Genomic DNA, 18,358 nt, shown 5'->3' with positions numbered 1-18,358 from the left:
TATGTTATAATAGTACATTATGTTTTTGTGTTTTGTAGGTCGTTATGGACTGAGTTTTACACAATCTTCACTCTAATTTCTAATCATTTTTGCAGTGGTATTCGTGTTGTGTATTTATTTTATATTATATATTGTTTTTGAAATTATTACCATAATAAAGTACAGGAATAAATTGAAACTGGCATAATTTAGCTGTTCGTTGGAAAATGTATAAACATTAGTTTTCTTGAGTTGAAAATGTTAGATCAATATGTCAAAGTTCATAAACTAAAGGTCATTTGGGTGAATTTAATTACTGTCGCATATTGAAAAGTAATATACATGTAATTCTATCTTAAATGAAGAAATGAATCGTATATCCCACAAGAACTCTACTAATCAGAACACTGGTGTTAATGTCATCCGTGATTTAAAGAACTTGGAATAATTACTTACAATTGTACCGCCAGTGGAGTTCAAATCACGGTGATCTTAGTTTATGATAACTCGACTTAAATGTTGTCGTTTAGTATACTAATAAGTAACTCGTTCTTATTATTGGATTTTTGTTATCATATTAATAAAATATAAAAGTTTAATTAGTAGCGTCACTTTGACTCTGACTCAAATAAATCCACAATGCGTAGGTCAGAAATTGTTTCTAAAGCCATAAATAAAAGCACGACTCAGTATGATAATATAATACATTTAACAATAATAATAGTAATATATTTGGTTTCTTTGGGCAAGAGTTCCTCGTCCCTTGTCAGGCCTACTACACGTGGATAGTCCTTACCTTTTCTATGGCAAAGGGTGCCTCCCTTGTCAGGCCTACACGTGGATAGCCCTTACATTTTCTATGGGAAAGGGTGCCTCCCTTGTCAGGCCTACACGTGGATAGCCCTTACCTTTTCTATGGGAAAGGGTGCCTCCCTTGTCAGGCCTACACGTGGATAGCCCTTACCTTTTCTATGGGAAAGGGTGCCTTCCTTGTAAGACCTATACGTAGATAATGCTTATCTTTTCTGTGGGAAAGGGTGCCTCCCTTGTCAGACCTACACGTAGATAATGCTTATCTTTTCTGTGGGAAAGGGTGCCTCCCTTGTCAGGCCTACACGTAGATAATGCTTATCTTTTCTATGGGAAAGGGTGCCTTCCTTGTAAGACCTATACGTACATAATGCTTATCTTTTCTGTGGGAAAGGGTGCCTCCCTTGTCAGGCCTACACGTAGATAATGCTTACCTTTTCTGTGGGAAAGGGTGCCTCCCTTGTAAGACATATACGTAGATAATGCTTATCTTTTCTGTGGGAAAGGGTGCCTCCCTTGTAAGACATATACGTAGATAATGCTTACCTTTTCTGTGGGAAAGGGTGCCTCCCTTGTCAGGCCTACACGTGGATAGCCCCCTTACCTTTTCTGTGGGAAAGGGTGCCTCCCTTGTAAGACATATACGTAGATAATGCTTATCTTTTCTGTGGGAAAGGGTGCCTCCCTTGTCAGACCTACACGTAGATAATGCTTATCTTTTCTGTGGGAAAGGGTGCCTCCCTTGTCAGGCCTACACGTGGATAGCCCCCTTACCTTTTCTGTGGGAAAGGATGCCTCCCTTGTAAGACATATACGTAGATAATGCTTATCTTTTCTGTGGGAAAGGGTGCCTCCCTTGTCAGACCTACACGTAGATAATGCTTATCTTTTCTATGGGAAAGGGTGCCTCCCTTGTCAGGCCTACACGTGGATAGCCCCCTTACCTTTTCTGTGGGAAAGGATGCCTCCACATATACGTAGATAATGCTTATCTTTTCTATGGGAAAGGGTGCCTCCCTTGTAAGACCTATACGTAGATAATGCTTATCTTTTCTGTGGGAAAGCGTGCCTTCCTTGTAAGACCTACACATGGATAGTCCTACCTTTTCTGTGGGAAAGGGTGCCTCCCTTGTAAGACCTATACGTAGATAATGCTTATCTTTTCTGTGGGAAAGCGTGCCTTCCTTGTAAGACCTACACGTAGATAATGCTTACCTTTTAGATTAACACAACACATGCTGATGTGGGGGTTGTTTAAATTTTGTTAAACCAACTCAAATTTGTCACAACCGATTTTCTTCTCTTATTGATTTAAAATAAAAACCACACTGTACCATTGGAGGGTTGTTCTTTGGTAATTTCAACTTAAGCATGACACGCCAAGAGTGTCAAAATGTTTATCTTTTTACCAACGTTAAGGGTCGAATCGATGTCGAGAACCTACACTACCCCGCGGTAACAGCAGTACATGTTCCTTTGACATTTTGGTGTACTGTTTTTGTTCTATTTTTATTTTAAATTACTTGGTTTCGTTTTATCTTTTCCAGGTTCGTATGCTCCAAACCGAAGGATTGGAATCGGATTTTACAGCTGATATCAGTCCCGTTATGTTAGCTGCCCATCGAAATAACTATGAAATCTTAAAATTACTTCTTGAAAGAGGAGCCACAATTCCTAAGCCACACGATGTAAAATGTGGTTGTGATGACTGTATATCAAGCATTAAACACGACGGTTTGCGCCATTCCCGGTCTCGTTTAAATATCTACAGAGCTTTGGCTAGTCCATCGCTTATAGCACTCTCTAGTGAGGATCCTATACTAACCGCGTTTGAATTAAGCGGCGAATTGAGACGCCTTAGTAAACTGGAAAATGAATTCAAAGAGGATTATGAGGTACTTGTGGAACAATGTAAAGAATTTGCCACGTTATTATTAGACCAAACTAGGGGGTCTCAGGAACTGGCTATCATTCTAAATCGAGATGCCGACTCACCGGTAGGAGTAGAACCGTTAAGTCGGTTAAAACTCGCAATTAAATACAAACAAAAAGCGGTAAGTAATTATTGTTTATGTATATTTATGATATATCTCTTTTGGAAAATGTTTTATAGGCCTATAATTCGCAAGTGGTACACTTAAGCTGTGCATAAACGTGTGGGCTCCGCCTACACGTCATGACAATGAAAGTGCAGAAAAAATTTATGATTATACCAGGAAATTAAGAGTGAAGAAATTACAATAATTTCACTCTTCCCTGATTATACTTGGTCCTACTATGTTGGCTAAAGACTCTTACAACTGATCTTTTATTTGTTACGATACGATATTAATTATCATTGTTACGGTTACAACTTTTTTTGTAATATTTCAGTTTACGGCTCATCCAAGTTGCCAACAACTGCTTGCCGAGGTGTGGTACCGAGGGTTGCCTGGGTGGAGACGTCAACATTGGGCACTAAAAATAATGATTAGTTGCTTCATCGGACTATCCTATCCAATGTTATGTATTATGTATATGTTTTTACCGTGTTACAAGATAGGAAAGTTGCTTCGTCTTCCATTCTTGAAGTTCCTCTGCCACAGTTCCGCGTACCTTCTCTTCCTTGTTTTACTCATTCTTGCGTCACTAGACGTCGGTAATGGCTCGAGCAGCACGTTACATATACGCACTGACACCAGAGGGCCTCCTCCAACCGACGTGGAGGTTTTAATTCTAGTGTGGATTTTTGGTAAGTTAATAATTTAATTTTTGGTTGAATTTAATCATTTATTTTGTCATTTTATTAATTTTTTTTTGGTTTTTTTTTCTATGGAAGTGATTAACTTTGTTAAAACTACAAAATAACATATTCAAAGTCTGATTTAATTAATCCTAATTTTTTATGTTTTTGGGGGACAATACATCTTTAAATTAGAAAGCTGTCACAATATATACTGTTCCGTATTTCAAATATTAATCGTGTTTTCTATTTATTTTAGGTTACATTTGGGCGGAAGTTAAGGAATTATGGGACAATGGTTTTATGGAATATATGAGTGATTGGTGGAACATACTGGACTTTATGACCAATTCATTGTACATGAGTGTCATAGGATTACGAGTCACCGCCTATTGTCTGGTTGGTATTATAATTAAATCATAATTAAGATGGTTAACCGCCCCCCCCCCCCCCCAAAGTATTTTTTTTCCTCTGGAAAATTCCGAGAGATTTCTGTATTGCTCATATTTTCTAAATATAACTGTAACCAAACCTCTACATAATCTTTAGTCACTGTACTTATTGTCTTTTTTTATGTTATCCACCCGTCGGTGATTCTGGAATACTGTATACACTTTGAAGTGATATACGTATGAAACGCCATATGTGCCAAAATATTATATTTTTGCTTATAATAATTCTAAATACGGTCTAGAACCTCGACTAGTATGTTCACATGCATTTTCATTACTTTTAATAGAAAAAGTCTTTTAGGAAATATCGCTTTTCAAACTTGGAATATTTGAACACAGAAACGTTTGACCGTTTTTATGTTATGTAAAGCTCTGTCTACACCATCAAACTTTATGTGACAAAAAAATGTGATGTGCCCATAATAATATGGACATGATGATGTTTATATCACTACCATATTTGGGCATATCACTACCATATTTGGGCACATCACACTTTTTTGTCAAACTAGTTTGATAGTGTATATAGAGCTTAATACTAATAATGACGCGATCTGTCAATCTATATTTGTTATAATTGGCTTAATATTCTTAGGTTTATGCATTGTTTATATATTAGCAACATTAAAATTCCCGAAGCGTATATAAAATGATCATATCATAAACGCAATAATGTTAAAGTAATTGCCGTAAACCACTAAACTCCCCAAGCTAAATAAAACGAAAGTCACTATAACGTTACAATCATTTACTTTGGTAAATCAACCTATGTTATAAATAGAACTGTTAATAATGTTTAATTTATTTTATGGTGCCATTACATAAGAGAATCTAATAAAAATTGTTGTTAAGAAATTAGTATGTCTGAATAGGTTTTAATATCATGAATTAACTGTATATTGTACAATTTTGATCTTTAATGCTTGGCATTTATTATGATATAATATAAAGTAAAATAAATTTAATTATATAAACATCTCATATTACGTAACATTGCACCTGATTCTCCTGTATCATAATGTATGTCAGTATCTAGGTAAGTTCCCTGATACTGTGTCTCATGTTTTTTACCGGTACATGTTACACTGCAAAAATCCGAATATTCTAGTTCATACTGTACACTGTTTATATTACAATAATAATAACTAAAATATAAAAAGTGAATACCTTAATAGAGATTGTAGTTTGTTAGTTTTAACTATTTTCTTATGGATTTATCTTATTTTATTTCACATAAATCCAACAGCGATATATCCAATTACTGGATGCCTTAAAGACTCAAATATAAATACATAAGATTAAAATATATATAACAACTTACTCATCAAAATGTACAAAGTTAACGATCAGAAAATCAAAACAAGAACAAAAAAATAAATAAATAGCACAAACTACCTTAATTTTGAACATGGAAATATTGTTATAGAAAATGTCAATAGTTTTATCTTTCCGTAGTTTTTTTATTATTATTGTTATATTTTTACTTCAGACGCAATTTAAGGCGAAAGAATATCCAACCGACTGTTTAAGAGAAAAGTGGAGTGCATGGGATCCAACGTTGATATCTGAATCCATGTTTGCAGTAGCGAATATATTAAGGTAATTATGTGTGGTTAATAGTACCATACGTAGCCTACATCTGTCTGTTAAGTGCTCTTCATCGAATTGCCAACACCTTAAAAAGCAACTATTTAAATATGAAATATTACATAAACACGTGGAAACAAGTGTGTTGAAGTGCAGGTTACTCAGTAAAAACACGTGTTTCTATGTTTACTTTCTTTAATTAAAACAAAAATGATACAACGATTCAGACTGATTAGTATTAAAAACTAGACTGCCAAAATAGTCTTACCATTTCATGGCACTCTATGACCAAGCAATAGTATACAAATAATGAATGTTTAAGAGTTGAATAGGATGGATATTTTCATGAGTTGAAAGATTGACTGACAGTCAGGCTTTCAACGAATATTCTTCCCATTCAATGTATAAACGAAACATTCATTTTTGTATAATTATCCTGAACCATGTACTTTAGTCTATGTCTGAACTAACTGTTCTAAAGCTCTGTCTACACTATCAAACTTTATTTAACAAAAAAATGTGATGTGCCCATCCTGGCGTTGGCATTTGCAAAAAGCTATTGTGTAGGCCTAATTGAACTATTAAATAACAATGCAATATAACGAATAGTAAACTAATGAATCAAATGGCATAAATGTAATGAATATACTTTGAAAAATGTTGAAACTGAGTTATATAACAATTTATTACAGCTATATTCTTATTATTGTTGTTTACAGTATGCTTCGGTTGGTGTACTTTTTCACCGCTAATTCACACTTGGGACCATTGCAAATATCACTTGGAAGAATGGTAGAGGATATCATTAAGTTTATGTGTTTGATAGTGGTAGCACTGTTTTCGTTTTCTGCCGGGTTAAATCAGCTTTACTTGTACTATAAAACCGACGGTGAGATGGACGGAGACGGTAATGTTTGCTTTGGAATTATGTGTGAAAATCAGAATAATGCATTTACAAAGTAAGTATGAACGTTAATTCACAATGCATGATGGGAAGGGTTTTGGAACAATAGCGCCACCACCAGTATATAAAGTTTTAAAGCCACCGTATAATAACAACTTTATATACTGATGGTGGCGCTATTGCTCCCAATTCCTTCCCATCATGCATCGCTCACACTATTTGCGATAAATCTTATTTATTATCTCTAATATTGGTGATCTTTTCCTCGAGTTGTTTCTTCTTTTTTTCCTGGTATCTTGTCTGGTTGCAGACGTTGATGGCCATTTGTACTCCAGAGTTTCCTGTTTGTTTGCCGTTGTCGTTGGTGAGCAGAGTGTTATTGATTACTGAGATTTTTGTAAAACATTTGACGAAAACTTCTTCTTCCTTGTACTTTTTCAGCATAGTGTCAGCAGTTGTATTTCTCCTTTCTTAATTGTGTATCGGAGATACATCATTTGTCGTCTCTTTTAGGAGACGATTAATAAAATCTCTTTTAGCAGACTCCGTTGGTAATTGCATCTGTTGGAAATCTCGACCACATTCGAAAAGCTGTGTTATTACCATAAATAAACAATAATCGTCTTACAAAACATATTACATTTACATAAGAATGTTTTCTTTTCTTATAAGTAATTGGTCTTCCTTGTCCTCAAATGGTTTGTTTAAGTTTAATCATGAGGATTATATTACAAATACATGATGTTCTGTAAAGTACAGTTAAAAGGCCTACTTCTAATTACAAAATGTAGAGTTGTACTTTAGCTTACTATAACAAGTTACGTAGGCCTAATAATTATTATTTTTCCTCAGACTCTTTGAATCTCTACAAGCCCTAGTATGGGCTGTGTTTGGTCTTGTAAGTTTAGAAGTACTGCGGGTAAAACCAAATCATTACGTCACAGAGTTTGTGGGAGCGTTGATGTTGGGGGTATACTGCATTACAACAATCATCGTGTTGGTTAACCTTCTCATCGCAATGATGAACACGTCATTCCAGCATATCGTGGTAAGTTTTGTTAATAACCCAAATTAAACTAAAATAAATACAGTTTAAGCTTGGTTCCCACTAGAACGCAATGAGCCGAAATTCAAGCGAGTTGACCAATGACAAGCGATGGTTTGGGTAATCATCGCTTGTGATTGGTCAAATTGCTCACGTTGCGCACACGTCGTTGCGTTGTGATTACGTTGCGTCCCAATAACAACTGTTTTTGTATACTGTATCATTTTTCTGATTTTTTTTAATAGGAGAAAGCTGACCAAAACTGGAAATTTGCAAGGTCAAGAACATGGATCAGTTATTTCGACGAGAGTGGAAGCCTGCCCCCACCGTTCAACATTATTCCAACGCCAAAAACTTTTTACTATATACTGCGATGGTTTAAGCGACAAGCATGTACACTTACTGTTAAACGTAACACTGAGAAAGATTTGAGAGTAAGATTATTCAAGTTGCTTTTTTTAATGATCCATTTGAAATGACCAATTTATAAGCTATCTATTACACGTTACATCGCCAGGCAAGTGCTTAAAATGATGGCGTCGTACTGTCTATCGAATAAAATATTATGGCCATAATTTCCTCACCCTTATAACGCAGACTGTATAAGCTTGAATGCATTACCATTGTTTAACGCCATAAGAACTGGGCAAGCTGCTATAACAATGATTATTATTAATAAGTATTAAGCTTTTTAGTTTAATAGAGCTTGTATTTGTTTAATTAAAACGTATTCGATTGTTTTTATCTAATGAAGGAGTGTGATTAAATAAAATGTGATTTTGTTGTTTCAGAGGATTGCATTGAAAAGAAAAGAGAATGAAGAGAACTATCAGGTAACATGTCTATATTCTGTAAGAGTTAGCGTTGGTGGCTAAAGTTACAGTAATGTAATAACGTAGCCTGCATATTTAGGATAATTGGCACACATTTTAGCTATATTGGGTAGTTCATTATGTTAGGTTATGTCTCGCAGCCTGACCGAAATAAAGTTCATTAGTCTAATTTACACTGCGGTATGTAGGCTTAGCATTGTTCGCCAATCGCCCAAAGTTTGCAATGATTTGGAAAAGTTACAGATTTACTCAAGTGTCATTCCGGCTGAATGTATTTAGAACGTCCACTGATTGATAAAAAACTAAATAATCAGTTGGTGCAATTTATTAAATTAAAACAAAGCAATTCGTAATATTTATATCTGTTTTAACACTCTTTGTGATATTTTTTTTAATAGAAAGTTGTACGCAATCTTGTGAAGCGGTATTTGAAATTCAGGAAACGAGGCCAGCAACAGACCGGTGTCAGTGAAGACGACTTGAACGAGATTAAAGTGGACATCTCAGCATTCCGTTACGAAATGCTTGAAATTCTCAAAAGCAAAGGCTTTAGCACTCCACAAGATACTACCAAGATGTCGAACGCTTCTCGCGCTGGACACAAACCCGTCAAAACTCTACCAGGTAGTCCGTGGTCATCGGTATCAATGGTGTCATCAGAGGACACTATACCGGACTATTTTCTTGGATCTGGACATCGACCCAAGAAAGCTAAACGCAGCCCGCAACACCGAGATAGTTTACACAAACCATTGAAAGTGGATCCGATTCAAGACGAAGATTATGCTTTACCTGACTTTTTAAAGATTAAAAATGTTAAGAACGTTATAGGAGCGGTGAATGAATTAAAGAAAGCTACTTCTATGAGGAGACGATTAAGTGAAGCTGCTTTAAAATCAAGAATTATGCCAGTAGATCCGATAGAAGAGGAGGAAACGGTAGAATCAATACCACAACCACCGAAATCGCCTGTACCTACGATACCGTCAGCACAACCACGAAGGAAGAACGGATCCAATGGAATGTCACTTCCTGTTAAACCACCGACTCCTCCTCCGAAGCCTACGTCTTTAGGCAAACGGGTTGAGCCCATCGGGCTAAGCGAAACTGACGAGATGGAAACAGAGTTAGGTCTAACTATATTGGACGACACATCTGCAGCGTCTTGGAAGAGAGAAAAGACTTTCGCCAACCGAGCTGATATATCCCTTGATACGGAAAACCTACCAGAACCACCAAGTCCGAATCCGTCCCCAGAGGCGGGAGGTGAGTCCCAGAGTACGTCTGGATTTGGGTCTCATAACAATAGTTTTCAATCGCAAGATTCCGTCGAGGAAGAGGAACAGGATAACAAGTTTATGGAGAATGATTTGAATGGTGACGATCTAAATATGAACCAACGTAAGGGTGCATACCCTCTTTTAGATATTCCAAAAGACGGCCTAGGATGCCCCAAGGTTAAATGGCCTCCTAAACGATCGTCTTTTCTATGGGGTAACACAAATAAAGCGCAATTGGCGGACGAGCAGGTTACTCGTTATGTGTATAATGGTATGACCATGCAAAATTCCGCCCTTTGAGGTACCCTCCCCCTGTTTTTTTACAACCATAGACTAATCTCAATTTTCTATGGTAAAATGTATGCAAGTTTTAGTATTGAAAAATCTCAGAAACGTTGATAGATTGTAAATAAACTTATTTCTTTTGTAAGTTTTAGCTGAGATTTAGACATTTTTTTTATCTCAGTTGAGGCTTAACAATATTGTCAACAGCCTTGCCATTAAAAAAATATTGATAATTTGCTTTATAATTCTATAAAAAAAAATATTGAAATAGTAAACTAATTGTAATTATGTAAATATCTACTAAGCACATAATAATGTACATAATGGCAAGGTGAATTATTCCTGACATGATATCGCAATTATACAACAAAGGCCACATACAGATGATAACGACATGCATTATGTTTTTATTCATAATATGCACGTAGAGATAAATAATCCCGTACGGTAAAATAAGCTGAACTTAAGTCAAGCTATGCTAGCAAAATCATGGAATTCTTTGTGTAAACATTCGAGAATATGGAAAAATTAAAATTTTTCTATATAACATTTTAGAGGCACACAATATTGCTATTTTTTCTCCTAAACAATCCGGTTCGAAACAAATGGGAAGAGATAAGATAAATACTGGCTTAGGACTGGTTGGTAATTATGACGTATTCATTCCTACGATAACTTCAGTGTTATTGTATTGCTTCGTCTTTAAAATTCGAGCATGACAACTGTCGTAAATGATAGTAGACACAAAAACAATATACCGATCCATCCCTGTATATCCCTTTAATCGCACATCCAAACGTTGTCTTATTTTTCTGCACAATTCCTACTGTAAATATTGTACTCTCCTTGAAAGCCTATGCATTATGATATCCTATTTACCTTTCTTGTTTTTATCTTCTAAACTTTGAAGACATGACCAATATGCACTTTATACCATTTAATGCATTGTCTCTATCCTGATTATTTTATTGATGCATTCAATTTACTGTAAACCTTGATATAAATGTTTTCTTTTTTTGTTGTGTCACATTTTTCAGTTGAGATGAAATCCAGAACAAGACCGAAAGCTCGTTATTCCGTTCCTTGATTGTGATCGAACCGAGGACACCCGTAAGTGGGTGGAGGGTGAAAGACAATGTTTCCTTTAACTAATACCAATATTAACACATATTAACACACGCCATCACATTTTCAAATATGTCTAGTTTTTTGACTGGTGCATCAACATACAGTGCACCTCACTCGTCGTGTAATAGCAACCTTTCGTTTTCACGGGACTCTAACGCAACTAGTGGGTCCTATTCTGCGCATGTTCAAATGTTTCTGAGAGCGTGAACAGAACATTTGACCTCGATAGTGAAAACAAAAGGTCACTAAAAATTCTTTTTGGTGCCAAAAAAATGTAAAGAAAATCTTTAAATATATTATTTTAATTCGAAACAGTTGTATGTGTATAACAAATATACACAAGGCAGCAACGATTAAAACAGTCGTTCAGAAAACTAGGCGGGAATATGTGATGTTTCTTGTCTGCCTGATTCATTCTTAGATTTTATATTGTTTGTTTTATTTTCCCGACGGGTGCTATTCGAATTTGTGTGCGTATTAATATCTAATCCTGTTAACATGTGAACATCGTATTCATAAGCCGTAGAACTCACTATATTCACTGATTTTACAGAGAATCACATTTGTTTATGTCTTCTTTTGTCCAAATTATGCACAGATCGATTAAAAATTAATTATCTATGTCGCAATGAAAGCTCATTGGCCTCATGAATTGGTGAAATTACATTTATTTATAATTTAGTAAGATTCAACGTAATGCAAGTCAATCCTGTTTTATTACTAAGTAATCTTCAACAAATAGAATACAAAAAAACAGTAGATGACGTAATACAATTATTTGCACACATGTATACAAAACTTCCATTTATATAGATACCACATATCTGGATAGCATCTGAAGGAAAACGCCGTTTTTATTTTCTTTAATCAATTATTTTTAACAATTATTTTAACTCTTAGATTTTGGTTATACTAACTTCATTCTAACACTTCCTAATTCTGATTAGGCTATTAACAACTTCAAAATCTGGGCCACTGCGTCGCATGTTTCCTATATAAAGATTGGTTTTGGTAACATTTCTTTTTTTAATTCCGATAATAATTTAGAAAAGAAAAAATCTTTTTCCAATTTCCTAATCTTTCAATGAGATATCAAGAGCGCTTCATACAATCTTGAAATACCTTCCCATAATTCTTCAAACTATTTCAGCTGTTGTCGTCATTTCCGCTTCTTTTTACATAAGTTTGGAAACATTGTCTAATATTAAGTCCTTACTGATTTCTTCCCCATCCCCACTTTCAAATAATTATTTTACATATTTCTTATACTTTCAGAATGTAGTATATGCCGCTTTTAATTATAATATTAGCTTCATAGCTTGCATGGGAAATAATATCAATCACTTGTACATCTTCACTAGGAAGTTGCTAGTTTAATTCTTACTGCTATAGATGGAAACTGAAGTTTTCCAAAACTTTATACGTCATTTTGATTTTTGATATTTACCCGTCTGATATCCTGGTATGTCAGTCGGGACACACATTTCAAGTGTTGACCAAATTTACTAAATAAAGTTACTATCAAAATCATAAATATAAAAGGTGTGGTTACATTGAAGTTGACGAAAAAGTGTCTTGTACATTCTTAAATCCAAAGAGAAATACAGGAAAAAAGCAGATTGGATAATAAATACAAAATAAATCGTAACATTAAAAAACTATAGTGGCCCTGATAGTATTGCTAAATTTCGATTTTCATTTGCAGTATAATTATTTAAGCAACGCAAGCGAGTTGACCAATCACATGCGACTGTTCGAATAATCCATCGCTTGTGATTGGTCAAATCACTTTGCGTTGCGTTGCGTTACGTCCTTGCGTTGCGTCCTAGTGGAAACAAAGCTTTATGATTGTTATCTAATAATTATAATATCGTAACATCATTGTATCCCACTTTAATACTTATTATTATTATTACCATTATTTATTTTGTTTGTTTATCTTTATTAGTTGCGTTGCATTATTACCATAGTCTGAACCAATCACTAATTACTAATTTGCTTTTAAATAATTGTTGCTTCTGTTATAATCCATCGTATACCAACTATGTATGGTTTGCATAACGTGTTACGTAGGTGTCAATACCTGTTACATAGATGGCAATACGTGTTACGTAGGTGGCAATACGTGTTACGTAGATGACAATACGTGTTACGTAGGTAGCAATACGTGTTACGTAGATGGCAATACGTGTTACGTAGATGGCAATCGTATGTTACGTAGATGACAATACGTGTTACGTAGATGACAATACTGTACATGTTACATAGATTCCTGATTCTCAGTGCTGTATGTCCACACACTACAATATTTGTCCGGTATCAGGAATATTTGGTAATACAGCATCTCATTTGTATCACATGTGACGCCTGTAACATGTAAGATTAGGTTAAGGGTTAGATTATGGTATACTATACACGTGAAACACATGTGATGCTGTATAACCAATATTCCTATGATACATGGAGAAATTTAGATTACAATACGTGTTTCGTAGAAGACAAACACGTGTTACGTAGATGACAATACGTTTTACGTAGACAATTGACATAGATGGTACATAGTACATATACTGTACGTAAATTAGATACACGTAATCAATTTTAGCTGATCAAGATACCTTATACGTACTGTAATTATATCATAATGAATTACGGTAATATTACGGTTCATGGTTAATTACCATAGCTTTATTATATTATAACACTTTTGTCACAAAAAGTGTGCGAAATGCCGTTCTCGCTCGATTGAAGTTTAGAACATTGGAAATATAGCCATGGTGGGACTCGGTAGGGGGCGCGGTACTTACTCGAGCGAGTATGGTAATACATAGTTTCAGTGAATAATTTCAGTAATAGTGCCATATTTGTCCTTTAGCATTTTATATACCATATTACAGTAATTATTTTTATACTAATACTTTAACATTGTATAATATTTGTTCATATTGTATATTATATGACATATTCGTATTTATTTGTATATTATATGACATATTCGTATTTATTTGTATATTATATGACATACTTATTCGTATTTAAAACATGGATATTAACACCTCCTGTGCACTCATAAATATAGATATTTTAGAAATAATTATGAACTCAGTAAGCAATATCTCATATTTATATTCTTTTTTCATACCAGGTACATTGATATATACGATAGTGTGTAGATGATACACTATACGGTTAAGTACCAGAAACAGGTAACAATTCTGCCGCGATTATTTCGTGTAGTCTGCACTGTTTATATAGTCTGCGCTCTTGAAGTCACATGGTGTAATTATACTTACACTTCACGTATGTAAATTTAACTTCTCAGGAATATAATGCTTTAGTTTTATTGTACAGTTAATTTGTGTGATAATACCAGCAGTTTGTATCAATGTGCAATCGGCAATATTGAAATAGATACGTTTTAAGACAACTTTGTTAATAATGATGGCGCTATACGCTTTTCTCTCTCAAAGTCTACTGTTAGGTATTCATTCAGTAAGTAGTACTCAGAAGTATTCAGAAAGTATTCATTTAAGAGCGCCACCAGCCGGAGTTTTGATATTTATTTGTAACTCGTAACTCAGTTCAAGTATACGTATGACACGCCATGTGTGCCAAAATATGTAGAACCTAGACTAGTACACATTATACTATTTCTTTTTCTATTAAACTTACATAAAGAACTAGTGGATGGTCTCTATGACGTTGACAGAATTCAATTTTTAGAAAATAAAATAACTAACATGTTATCGCTAAACAGCGCCTACTAGTGCCTCCAGAAGGTACATTATTGTATTTAAAATGTAATATTATATAGTTTATAAATAAATAGCGAGGTAACTTAATTGTAAAAAGGCGAACAATGCAAAACTGTTTGTGTTGAACAGACCAGGTGATGGTTTAAAAACAAACAGAAAGGTTTTATTGGCAATCATTCCATACATAGGCTAGGCCTAAATCATAAAAAGAATACACAACTATGCCTATATCTTTAAAAAATCTTAATTTATAGGCACTACAACGTCTTTCCTCTTATTAGTTAGGCCTAGTTTAGGCCTAAGTTCTTTGGCCTATTACTATTGTCCCACCGGTACAGAGAGTGTCGGTTTTAATAGCATCTCCAAAATGTAATACCGCTGCCGATCTTATGATATCGACAAAGACTGGCTTTTAGCATACTGCACACTGGTAGTAAGAATACGAATACGAGAATAATCTTGTTCAAAATGTTTTTTATAGGTAAAATAAACATTAATCACGAGAACATTCTTAAATATAAATAGCAACTTAAAATTTTTTTTACTGCGAATTGAACAATTTTGAAAGAGGAAACGTGTTAAGAAATGTTCTTTTTATAGAAAATATAGGAAAAATAATATCTAAAAACGATAATTACGCTATTAAATGATATATATTTTAGGGGAAACCATTTACGGTAGGTTTTTAGTGTGTTTGAATTAATTTATATTTTTATCAAATATGTAAATATTTATATTCAATGACGCGAAAGAAACCTTCAGATAAACAATTATGAAGGCGACGGCTGGTACACACAAAGAATAGAATTCTTTTAAAACTAGTTTAAGATTGAGTTTGCAGGCCTAGGTACCACATTGAACGATAATACTGTATATGTTACTAAAATCCAGATTCTACAGCTGTTATTAGACACATCTTAACGGTCTATCGCAAGTTATTGACATAAAACTTATTTAATACATATAAGCTCGTATATCAATGACTTGCATTAGTCAGTTAATGCGAATCTAATGACAGCTGCTGTTGTTTTACTACTGTTTCAGTAAAATATTTAATTAAGCTAGAATCTTCGTATAATGAACTTTTTGTTCACGAAATAAACGTGAACTTTAACACTGTACGGTAATATCGTTTTTACGCATGCGCAATTGCGTTTACATTTTACGAAGTTGTTTGAAACACATGCAATACGCGCGCGATTTGGAAAGGTTCTGTTTATAACGTGTTTCGAAAAGTTCCCAAATCCCAACTCTAAAATATAATATGTTATTAATTAGATTAAAACAATATATTTACGACATTGATAGATTGTCTTGCACTATGCCACGTATAACCACACGCATAATGCTCGCTACTCGGTCGTCTGTCCTTCTATAATTCTTCTATGCATTTTGGTTATTGTATCTCTATAATTGTGTATGAGGGAAGATGTGTTCACACGATTGTTTTCATTAAATAGTACATTTCATTTATTAAGATGCTTTTCACACGATTGTTTTCATTACAGAGTATCTTTCATTTTGTTAATAATAAACAATACACAATTATATTTGTTACGCTTTGTTATACTGTAAATCTATTTTCTCGGTTTTGATTCAGTATTTTACAATTTGAATTGGATCTATTTTTCCAAAAATAGGTAGCTGTATGTATCTGCATTTTATGCAGATACATGTGACGCGTATCATATGCCACAAGCCTAATACCTATACACCTTAACCTTAACATATTATTAGTTTACGGTAGAATCGGGTGAATATAGGACTATTGTGTGAAAATAATACCGGCTACATCATTGAGGCCTATTGATTACCATTTAGGCGGTCTTCGATGATTTTGCTTCCCACATTTAATCGTCGCTTTCACACGTTAACTCAGCCTAGACTGAATAATAGTTGATTTTATTGGAAAAGTTACCGGTCCACAAAACAGTAACTTCCTTTTTACCAATGCTAAATCCTTGAAAGAAGGGTAGACAATACAAATAAGGAGACAACGATTTGCATAGCTGGTCGCGATTAAAGGATAGTTATTGCCTGTAATAGGAGTTATTGCAAGGGCATCTATATATACTTTGTCCTCGATCCTAAAATTGTTATCATCCCATCATTATCATTCTTTGTCAAGAGAATAGCTAGGCCGACTTTTACGTAATCGACTTGATAAAACCGGTAGTAACAAATTATTATTGTAAAATGCGCTGGTTTACTTGTATACTTTAGAACAGTTACCGTTAAAAAAATATATATTTTGGCCACACAAGGACAAATATGTTAATTAAAATATCAATAATATATTAAAGATGTATTGTCCCCTAAAAACATGAAAAACAAAGATTAATTTAGTCAGACTTTGAATAGGTTATTTTGTAGTTTTAATACATTGAATCACTTCAATAGAAAAAAAAAGAAAAAATAAATAAAGTTTTCACCTATAAAATAACAAAATAAATGGTTAAATTCAACCAAAAACCTATTTGCTGGAAGCCAATTTGACTATTTTTTCTTTAAATTGCATTTTTTCAGGTAAATAATTTTTTTTGGATCCGATTTTTGGTCAAAGTGGATAACTATTATTTGAAATCAAAATGGTCAAAATTCAACCAAACATTTTTTTAAGAATTATTTTTTCAGGGGGACAATACATCTTTAATATATAATAGTTTATTAAAGATTGAGTTTACTCCTAAATTGTTCGTTCTTAAGATTATGCCATTTACCCGCCGTTCCTGTTCTTAACAGCGATTTACTCAATGAATTTTATTTATAACATAAAAGTAAATAGATAATGTTTACTGCGACACTTTATATCTGATTAATAGCTTAATGTCCCGTCTAGTGGCGGTGAATAAACATATTATGCCCAAGAAAAATATAACACCAGTACCAGTACATTCCGCAAGTGTTCAATGTGTCTCCTTTATATCCTCAACGGAAATAATCAAAATGGCGTACTTTAAAATATATAATATATTCTACGAATTAAAATATCTAAGTACTTTAATGGACCATTTGATCATTAATAATATTAAATGGTGTTTATGCAATTTTAAAAACTTACAATCAGTGTTTCTTAAAATTCCCCTATGATGTGAATTTCAATTGATAGTAGCTATGCAAGGAAATAGAGAAGCAGACACAAAAGAAGAGATAGGAGTAACACAGTCCAGAGTGACATAATCCGAGGGTTGCAGCATAATGGAACAACCAACAAATCGAAAGGCAATTTTAAAACAAAAATCCTTGCTCTTGCTTTAGAATTTATTTAGGTTTTTTTGTTTTGTTGTTTTTTATTCTTGATTTTTTCTCTCAAGAAGTCTTTTAGGACTTTTATGGATTATCCTTGGTATCGCTGTTTTTGTATGTTGTTGATGTTTTGATCTTTTTGTTTCTTGTATATATATTCCAGGGAAGAGTGAAATTACACTTTCCTGATAAATTCATTGTGTTTTATCTGTGAATTGTTTTTTTTATGCTGAAATAATCAAATCAAATCGAGACCTTCTCAACCATTAGGCCTACTTTTTACTTTTTGGAAACATAAAATGAACCTAACTCTTTACTAGTGAAATGTAATG

At 33.9% G+C, this 18,358-nt stretch overlaps 1 protein-coding gene across 7 annotated transcripts in view; it reads left to right on the top strand.

Annotated features, from left to right (window-relative positions):
* LOC144843172 (short transient receptor potential channel 4-like) overlaps positions 1 to 14,507 on the top strand; it is a 68,249-nt gene extending 53,742 nt beyond the window's left edge. For 4 of the 7 annotated variants that reach the window (XM_078699908.1, XM_078699907.1, XM_078699905.1 and 1 more), the window contains exons 3-11: positions 2,337 to 2,843; positions 3,163 to 3,520; positions 3,771 to 3,910; positions 5,453 to 5,562; positions 6,270 to 6,509; positions 7,307 to 7,502; positions 7,745 to 7,933; positions 8,291 to 8,332; positions 8,731 to 10,546. In XM_078699908.1, the coding sequence (XP_078556034.1) occupies positions 2,337 to 2,843; positions 3,163 to 3,520; positions 3,771 to 3,910; positions 5,453 to 5,562; positions 6,270 to 6,509; positions 7,307 to 7,502; positions 7,745 to 7,933; positions 8,291 to 8,332; positions 8,731 to 9,912 (2,964 nt within the window). In that variant the 3' untranslated portion in view covers positions 9,913 to 10,546. Of the gene's footprint in view, positions 1 to 2,336; positions 2,844 to 3,162; positions 3,521 to 3,770; positions 3,911 to 5,452; positions 5,563 to 6,269; positions 6,510 to 7,306; positions 7,503 to 7,744; positions 7,934 to 8,290; positions 8,333 to 8,730; positions 10,547 to 10,934; positions 11,176 to 14,170 lie in introns of those variants that run through there. The other 3 variants (XM_078699909.1, XM_078699912.1, XM_078699911.1) reach the window with 3 other exon arrangements.
* The last annotated feature ends 3,851 nt before the right edge of the window (positions 14,508 to 18,358 follow it).

Source organism: Antedon bifida, chromosome 5 (genome assembly GCF_963402885.1).
Source record: "Antedon bifida chromosome 5, ecAntBifi1.1, whole genome shotgun sequence".
Classification (NCBI taxonomy): Eukaryota; Metazoa; Echinodermata; class Crinoidea; order Comatulida; family Antedonidae; genus Antedon; species Antedon bifida.
This window is presented reverse-complemented; position numbering and strand designations above follow the sequence as displayed.